The following is an 8870-nucleotide window of genomic DNA, read 5'->3' as shown; positions in this document are numbered from 1 at the left end:
TTTCCGGTGAATGTGCACGACGGATTCCGACCCCCGCCGGCTTTGCCCACATGAGGCCCCGGCGGTCGAGCGGGGACAGTGTGTGCCCCACCGGCAAGCCCGTGTGCCAGGTCGCCCCGTGTCCCTCCCCCCCCGAGAAGCAAGGCGAGAGGAGGCAGAGGGCCACACGCCTGACCCCGCCAACACGAGCCCGCCACCGGGCTGGAAGACCCTCTCCCAGGGGGCACGCCCCTGCGATCGCCCGACCTGCCTGGCCATGATGCCATCGGCTCGCCGAGGGCGCCCATAACCCCATAACCGGAGCCCGAGCTGGACCACCGGGCGCCGCCGGCATAGCCGGGCCACGCAGCGGGAAGAGGGCCCCGGCGGCCGCACTCGCGCGGGCCTGCCCCGCAGAGGACCATGCCAGCGCGCCCGGAGGGGAAACCCCCCGCCGGCCCGATGGAGGCGGCCTCGCACCCGGGGCCGTTGGTGGCCGGGGCGCACCGTCGCAGCCAGACGGGACCCGCCGCCAGGGACCGCCCTTGCGTGTGGCGCCGCTGCTGCCTCGCGACACTTCCCTCACCGGAGTGTACGCCCAAAGCACAGGGCGACCGGCGGCATGTCCCATTCTTCGTCCTGGCCCGCAAGCCGCCGCACTCGCGCCAGGGCGCTCCTGCCATTCCGGTAAAGAGGCAGGAAGCCGGGAAGCCCAGCAGCCGAGGTGGATCTCGGCGCCCGCGGCATTGTGCTCACACACGTGTGCCCCTTGCCCAAGGGTCAGGGGGGGGAAGCGCGCCCACCGGCCTGGGCTCTGGTACTCACGCACAGGCTGTTGAGACATTTGATCATCGCACGCACTGCACACGCCGCACATGCCGGAGGCCGTGCGCGTCACACTCATGCACATATGCATGCATGCACACACAGGGACAAACCGACACATGCATACGCCGATGCCATTCCGCGGCAAGACACAGAGCTCGGGGTGTTCGCCCCGATCGCCCCACGGGGGGAGGCCCACGCTCTAAAGGCCGATGAGAGATGCTTGCCCTGGGAGGGACTCGGAAATGACAAAATCCGCGCGCGCGCGCGCGCGCCGGTCGGCGAGGCCGAGCCACCTGGACAAGGCCAAGCGACAGGCATGCCGATCGAGCAATCAGCACCGGCGTCCCCATGCGCCCCCGGAGTGCCTCCCGGGCGCATTGGCCCAGGGCGCGCCCTGCCTCGGCCATTGCCTCGGGTGTGGGGTGCACGATCCCGGGAGGCATGCAGCGCCTTCACCGGCGCGCGAACGGGCCCACCGACGATCGACCCTGGAGCCCCCGGCCGGTAGATTGCCCGGCAGCACCGTGCCACCCTCTGCCCGGCCCTTTCGGAGCGACAAAAGGGACCCTTAGCGCGTGCAGGCGAGGAGCAACGCCCGGATGGCCACAGCCGCCAGCGGCAGTGCTCCCACACCCAAAGGGCACCCGACTGCCGGGCGGTGTGCGAGCCTGGCAGCTGGCCACCCTAGCGGCGCATGCTACGCAGGGGCGCCCGCACGAGGTCGCTTCGGGCGCGCGCCCTGGCCGATGGCACCAGCGCGCGGGGCCGTTCGCTCCGTGCGGCGCTCCCAAACGGACCACGCAAGCCGGCGGCCCAGCGTGCGCATCGTGATGGCGTCCCCCCCCCCCGTTCCGGACCGAGCCAGGACAGACCCCGAGACCGGCATGTGTGCATGCATACTTCGACACCTGCATGAACACATGCATGCATGCCGATGCGCCGACACCGAGGCCGGTCCAGCCGACCATGCATGCGGGCACAGCGACCAGCATGCCCACACGAAGTGGGCCCGGGCGCAGCTTCCGCCGCAAGGGTCCGCCGGCCTGCCGAGGGACGTGCCCGGGCAGCAGACGCGCCCGGATCCCATGGACGGCGGCATGTCGGCTGGTTTGGTAAGGGCGCATGCGTGCGCGTCCGGCCGGCCTGCTTACCGTCGCCATGGCGGCAGCGCGATCGCCCCGGCCCTCGGTTCCCGGCACAGAGTCGGCGGGGAGCGAGCCGGAGGGCAGCGCCGGTGTCCCCGCCTGGCAAGGAGAACCAATGCCCGCACAGGTGCAAGAGGCGTGCGAAGGGCATGCCAGCGCCTCCAAAGCGCACGCGCTCCTGCCGCCCCCCCCCCTCCCATAGACCCATGCGCGGGGGCAGGCGATAAGGAAAGTCACACACCGTGCATCCAGGGCGAAAGAGAAAACAGGCGCATGGGATCCCACGCGGGGGCACGCACCCCAGGCGCGGAGGGCCCACAGAGGGAGGGCATGGAGGCAGGCGCCGAGCGGGATCTTGCCAGGGGGGAGAAGAGCGCAGCCCTTGTGGTGCAAGAAAGGCGAGGCGAGGGCGGCTGCTTCAAGCAGGGGGGACATGACTGTCACCGGCTGGCGGAGCTGCGCGCAGCCCGGAACATGATGCTAGCCGAGCCAGGCAACGCCCCAGGGTGATGGCTTGCGCGGCACGGCTCGGCGGTTCGAGCTGGCTGCCCTGGCGAGGGTCGTGTGTTCGCGGGGACGACTCGCCGCGCCATGGCCGGGCACGGCTCACGTCGGGTGGGGCGCCAGCTGCAGCACCGGCGGCCGAGCCTCCGGCACGTACCCGCCTCCGGAGGCCGGGCCCGAGCCCCGCGGGTGCGTGCCAGGAGGGGGATGTCGGGACGAGGGGCAGCAAGACGCCCCTGGGAGAGGGGGAGTGTGGCCCCCCTCGGCCACTTGGCGATGCATGCGTCCACCCGGCCGGTGCGCTTGGGTCCCGAGGACACCCCGGCGAGGGATCTGCCCGCGCGCGAGATCTGCCCCGCCACCGGGTGGAGCACTGCCTGACCCAGGCGCAGGAAGGCCGCCGGCCAGGCGGTCGACAAGCCCAGCCTCCGCCGACCGAAGAGCCCGTACACCGGCCAAAAGCCCCGCAGCCCGTCGAGCACATTCCGCGCCGCACCGGGCGCCAGCATTTGCACAGGCACGGGCCGATCGCCATGGCCGGCTCTCCCACGCGCTGGGCCACCAGCATCTGGGCACTCCACGCAGGGGCCAAGGGCAGGAGCCAAGGGCAGGAGCCAAGGGCAGGAGTCAAGGGCAGGAGCCAGGCCGCCGACAGGCGAGGCCTGGCACCACAATGGCCCGCGGCCACACACGCGGATGAGCCGGCCCGGCTTTCCGGCCTCCGGCCGGCCCGGACCAGGTAGCCCATGCTCACTGACTGCGCCGCCCCCGGGCCACGGCGGCCGACGTGCTGCCGGAACCAAACAACCACCATGCCCGGCTCCGGGCCATGCCGGAAACGCGGTGCCGGCGTCGGCGGAAAGGCCCCCGCAGCCGGGCGACCCTGCCCGAAGCCAGTTCGTCCCCCCCCCGCCGCTCCCCGCCGCCGCGCTCGTCCCTCCCGCTGCCGGCCCATGGGCTTCGGGCGCCAATCCGGCCCGCCGCGCTCGACCGGCGTGCCTGGCACCATGACGCACCCATAGCATTCGTGAGAATCCGCAGGGTCCATGGCATCCGGCAAGAGGGCATGGCCGGGTCCATGTGCTACGCCGATGGCGAGCGAGCGAGAGAAAAAAGGGCGGGGGAGAGGCACCGCCCTGCGTTCCGGCAGCACCATGGCAAGTGGCTTGCCCGGCCGGCACACCGAGATCCCTCCCCAGCCGGCAGCCGCACCGGCCGCGCCAGCACCCGGCCAGTGCCACCAAAGGCCCGGGCATCGGCTGCCCAGCCTCCAGCCGTACTTCGCCAGTGGCACCTGCGCCGAAAGCCGGGCGATGGCTTGGCGCTCGGCCCGCCTGCGGATCTCCCGCTGTGGAGTCCGACGCCGGAACAGCCGGGGGCCATCCACCGTGCCGAGCCCCTAGCCAAGGGCACCCGAGCTTCGCTCCATGGGGCGGTCGTGGGGGTAACCGACGCGCAGCGAGCTCGCGCCCAAAACCACCACCCCGCTGTGATGGGCCATCATGACCGGCCCGTGGCGGGAGCCCACCCCCGGCGGTACATGGCGCCGTACGTGCGTGCGTATGTGTGGACGGGGGGGGGCCGCCAATGAGGGGCCCTGCTCCCCAGCCGGGGAGACCACACGGGAGAGGGCGCGACTCCCGGCCGGCGAGTGGCTCACGCTCCGACAGCGGCCCGGCCGCCCGGTGAGTGACACACTCGCAGCCGCACGCAGTCCCCGCGTCCCGGGTGCCGGTCGGCCCCGCGTGGGAGTGCCGCCCCAGGGGCCGTGCCAGCGGCCCAGACAAGGGCGAGTGTGTACAAGAGAGGGGGGAGACGGATTGCGGGCGGGCGGGCGAAGCGGAGGGAGGGAGGTGCAATGCGAGTGACGCTCGGCGCTGGCCCGGCCTGCCGGGGGCGCGGCCGCCCTCCGGGCCCCCTCTTGACGCCGTCACAGACCCCGGCGGGGACGGGGCCACATCTGGCCGTGGCCCGCCAAGCGCGAAGTGCCAATGCATCTGCCCGTTGGTACCTACCCATGCGCCCCTCGCGTTATATGGCGCGCATTTTCAATTCCCCGATTATGGCCCGGGAGGGATAGCATGCCGCGTGGCGTGAATCGCGCGTGGCGTCAATTGCCTGGATGCGGTTGCGCCGATCTAGACACGGCCGGGCGGGCCTCAAACGCAAATACCACACTCCGGGGAAAAGATCCCGCGGAGGGCCGGCGCGGAGAGGGGCGGGGGAGCCCTCCGGCGGGGAGGCGCCGCGGGCCCAGTCAGCCGAAATGCGGTGGTTCATATGTGCCAGGCCTGCGGGGGAAGGTATGTAAGCCTGTTTAGCTCAGTTGGTAGAGCATGGGACTCTTAATCCCAGGGTCGTGGGTTCGAGCCCCACAGTGGGCTTCTCTTTTGGCGCGTCTGGCGTGCCGCTTCCGGGGAGATGCGATAGTGTCGTCCTGTGTGGAGGCCACAAAAAAGACCCCCGGGGCTCTCCAAGGGACGGGCGGGGGGGGGGGGGGGAGAGACAGCGCCGCGCTCCGTGCAGAGCCCCGGCGTATGTCTGCGCCCACACACACACACGCACACACGCACGGCCAGTCTTGCGCGGCACCCCTGTGCCGAGTGCTTGTCTTTTTGTGCGTCTCTCCCCGCGGCCCCTGCAGGCGGCCTCGGTGGCCCTCCTTTGTCTGCGCCGCGCGCCTCGGGAGGGGAGCCCGGGTCCCGGGGCTGGCCTCCTCCCGGCGGCGGCCCGTTGCCGGTGGGCCTGCGCCCATGCCCCACACGCGAGGCACGGGAGGGCGACCGCGTCGCGCGGCTCGGGGGCGCCCGTCACGCGCCGGCAGGCATCCCGGCCCTCGCCGCGGAGGCGGCCCGGCACCGGCGGCAGGGGCCCGGAGCGCGCGACCCCGGCAGCCGCACCGGCGGGCCCCTCCCGGCGTCAGGGTCTTTTCCCGGCTTCCCCGTGCGCGGGGCGTGCCCCGACGACGAATCGCCCCCCTGGGGTCCAGGATACTTTGGATGACATGCCCGGCGCCGAGGCACACACCATGCCGCCGGCCCCGGCCACTCACTCAACAAGCCCCATGCGCCAGGGGGTTTGCCTGCGCCCGGCGGAAGGCCAACACAAAGGGCGCCACCCTGCGCGCTCCCTCCTCCGGGCGGGGACAGACTCTCACATGCATACACACACACGCACACACGCGCGCGCGCACACACACACGAGGGAATCCCCCAGGCCGCATCTATGCAGGGAATCTAAATCTATTGGCACGAGCCACGCTCGGGCACGGGAGGGGGGGTGAGGAAAAGGTAATGTACAGGAGAGGGAGAGAGAGAGAGAGAGGGGGAGAGGGAGGAAGGACCAGCCATGCAGCCGCGGAGAAACAGCCCCGCGGCGCGCGCTGCCGTCAGTGCCCGGCCGCCACGGCAGAGGACACCGGAATGAAGCAGGCCGGCTCGGAGGCCGGCTGCTGGCGGGAGGCACCCCCGGGGCCCGGGCCGCCCCCGGCGCTCGGCGCCGCGGCGACCAGCGACTCGGCCGCGGCCACGGCCGCCGCAACAGCGGCCGTGGTCGTGGCAAAGGGAGACCCCCCCGCCGCGGCGGGGGCCGCCGCCGCCGCCGCGGCCGCAGCCACCACCACCACCGGGGGCGACCCCACCGCCGCCAAGGGGGGCGGCTGGTGGTCGGCCCCCTCGCCGGGACCACTGGCCGCCGCGGACGCGGCCGGAGCCAGCGGCGACGGGCCGTCATCCCCGGGGCCCGGGCCGCCGAGGGCCAGCAAGCGGGCCAGCGGCCGGAGCCCGGGCACCGCGCTGGCCCCCGGGGCGAAGATGAGCGCCGGAGCGGGCCGCCGCGCCGCGCCCCCGGTCGCCAGGGCCGCCGCGGCCGAGGCATGGTGCCGCGCATGCCGGGCCACCGTGGCACCGGCCGACCGCTGGGCGGCCCCTTGCCCGAGGCAGATCTCCACCGCGGTGGCATGGTCCCCGAGGGCCCCGGCCACCGCGGCCAGGAGGATGTCATGCAGCAGGCCGACGCTCTGCTCGACATTGGTGTTACTGATACAGGGGAGGCCCCGCCGGGCGGCCGTCAGGAGCAGGTGCTGCTGAATCAGGCGGATGGCCTCGATGTTGGCCACATACTTGTTGATGCCCGGGTCGACGGACATGTGCTTGGCCCGGACGGCAAACCGGGCGGCATGCTGCTCCTGTGTGTCGCGCACGTCCGCCGGGCGAGGGCGAGGGCGAGGGCGAGGGCGAGGGCGAGGGCGAGGGCGAGGGCGAGGGCGAGGGCGAGGACAAGGACAAGGGCGAGGGCGAGGGTGAGGGTGAGGGTGAGGGTGAGGACAAAGACAAAGACAAAGACAAAGACAAGGACAAGGACAAAGACAAGGACGAGGACAAGGACGAGGACAAGGACAAGGACAAAGACAAGGACGAGGACAAGGACAAGGACGAGGACAAGGACAAAAACAAAGACAAGGACAAGGACAAGGACAAGGACGAGGGCGAGGACAAGGCAGGGAGCCGGTGGACAATCGGCAAAGGGGGGGCACCGTCAGCGACGAGCAACGGGGGGCGGGCACGCGCGCGCGAGGGCGCACGGCCAAGCGACAAAAGCAAAGTGGAGGTCCCCCCCCCCCCCCCTGCCGCCTCCGAAACACACGCACCTGCCCGGGAACAAAGATGATGGTCGGCACCACGACAAGGTCCGCCGGGGCCGAGGCCATCAGGCGCATGGCCACATCCACGCTGGCATGGACCCCCTCAATGACAAGGCTCTCCCCGCGGCCGGCATGGCGGCGGAGCAGACGCTCCAGGTACGGCGCCAGGTGGTCCGACTGGGCCTGGTGCCCGACCAGCACCCGGCAACTTTCATGGCTCAAATGCCGGCGATAGGGGGGCGGCTGCTGCTGGAGGTCCTTCTGCAGGGCCGCCGGCCGGGGATCGTCCTCGGCCAGGAAGCGCCCGGCGCGATAGCTCGAGGCCATGAGAACCGCCGCCGGTGGGCACCCGGGGGAGATGGACGAGGCGGAGGCGGAGCCCGACCCCGGCGCCGAGGGGTGGGGCCCCATCGAGGTGAGAGGGGGGGCCGCATCGGCGGCGGCGGCGGCGGCGGCGGCGGCGGCGGCGGCGGCGGCCGATGGGGCGGCCGATGGGGCGGCGACAGCGCCACCGACACCGGGGCCGGCCATGCCGCCCCGGGGACCGCCCGCCCCGGCGGCCGGGGGGTGTTCCTCGGCGTCGGCCAGGTGCGACCGCACCAGCTGCCGGAGGCTGTCGGTCGAGAGGACCGTGGCCACGCCGCTGCCGCCGCCGCCCGGGCCCCCGAGGCGGTGCGCCAGCAGGCTGGACAGGGTGGACTTGCCGCAGCCGCTGGTCCCGCCAAGCAGCACGCAGAAGGCAATGTCCCGGTCGAAGAGCTTCCGCGCCACGGCGAAGTGCGCCAAGCGCCGGGGGTTGGTCTTGGTGGCGGTGGTGGTCGGAGAAGCCAACAGCACACACGCGTGCGGATCAAGTGGCGGAGGGGGAGGGGGGGGGCGTTAGGGCATGGTCGAGTGGGCGGGCGCCGAGGCGCACCGACACACCGCGGGCGCGCGGGGCAGGGCGCCGGCGGGAGGGGGGAGCACACGCACAAAGCCGGCCCGGAGGAGGGCCTCATCGAGCAGGCTGCCCAGGGCCTCGGCCGACAGGGAGACGACGCTCTGCTCGTGGGTCGAGGTGTGGGCCGCGCCGGGCAGATGCCGGAAGACAAAGTCCCCGGCGTCGGCGGCCACATCCGCCGGGAACCCCATCAGCTGCAAGATGGATGCCAGGTTCCGCGGCGAGTAGCACCTCAGGCGCTGTGCATGAACGGCAGGGGGGGGGGGGGGGGACAAGGGGGCGCGGGCGCGAAGATGGAGGTCAGGAGGGGCGGCGAGCGGACGGCACGCGGACGGCACGCGGACGGCACGCGGACGGCACGCGGACGGCGAGCAGACGGCGAGCAGACGGCACACGCCGGGCAACATACACCTGAGGGCTCCCACTGCACGCATATACTTTTCATGTCGACGCGGTGAGCGAGGACCAAGCGCCGATGCGGGGGAGGGGAGAAATGGGCGGAACAAAGCGCAGGGGGAACCGGCCGGGAGCGCGTCCGCAGGGGGGGAGGACGGGACGCGATCTGTGCGGGGGTGCCCGGGCGCGGAGACGAAGGGGGCGGAGGGGGAGGGTGGATTGGGCGGCACACGTGCCGGCGCGCGCGCGCCAACACACAGGCACACGCGCTCGCACGCGGGCAGACGACGCACGCGCACACGCACACACGCGGGCACGGCACTCGCCTTCTCACGACACACGCTCACACGCACGGATACACACACACACACACGCTCACACTCACACACGTGCACACACACACAGAGCCACACACGCGCGTGAGAGGGGGGGGGGG

At 72.5% G+C, this 8870-nt stretch overlaps 1 protein-coding gene and 1 non-coding gene across 2 annotated transcripts; one reads left to right on the top strand and one right to left on the bottom strand.

Moving 5' to 3' along the window:
- The first annotated feature begins 4767 nt into the window (after window positions 1–4767).
- On the top strand, window positions 4768–4840 carry H696_05989. The gene has a single exon. It is a non-coding gene; the product is annotated as a tRNA-Lys (tRNA).
- A 1004-nt stretch (window positions 4841–5844) lies between these two features.
- H696_05988 (hypothetical protein) lies at window positions 5845–8860 on the bottom strand (the record flags this gene model as incomplete). Its single annotated transcript, XM_009499756.1, has 4 exons — window positions 8448–8860; window positions 8071–8277; window positions 7105–7899; window positions 5845–6642 (listed from the first exon to the last, which is right to left on the bottom strand). Exons 1-4 carry the CDS (start codon window positions 8481–8483, stop codon window positions 5845–5847), a joined length of 1836 nt encoding a protein of 611 aa, XP_009498031.1. The 5' UTR covers window positions 8484–8860.
- Window positions 8861–8870: the final 10 nt, after the last annotated feature.

The sequence above is a fragment of the Fonticula alba genome (assembly GCF_000388065.1).
Source record: "Fonticula alba strain ATCC 38817 unplaced genomic scaffold supercont2.16, whole genome shotgun sequence".
NCBI lineage: Eukaryota > Rotosphaerida > Fonticulaceae > Fonticula > Fonticula alba.
The sequence above is the reverse complement of the archived record's forward strand: the minus strand, read 5'-3'. Positions and strand labels throughout refer to the sequence as shown.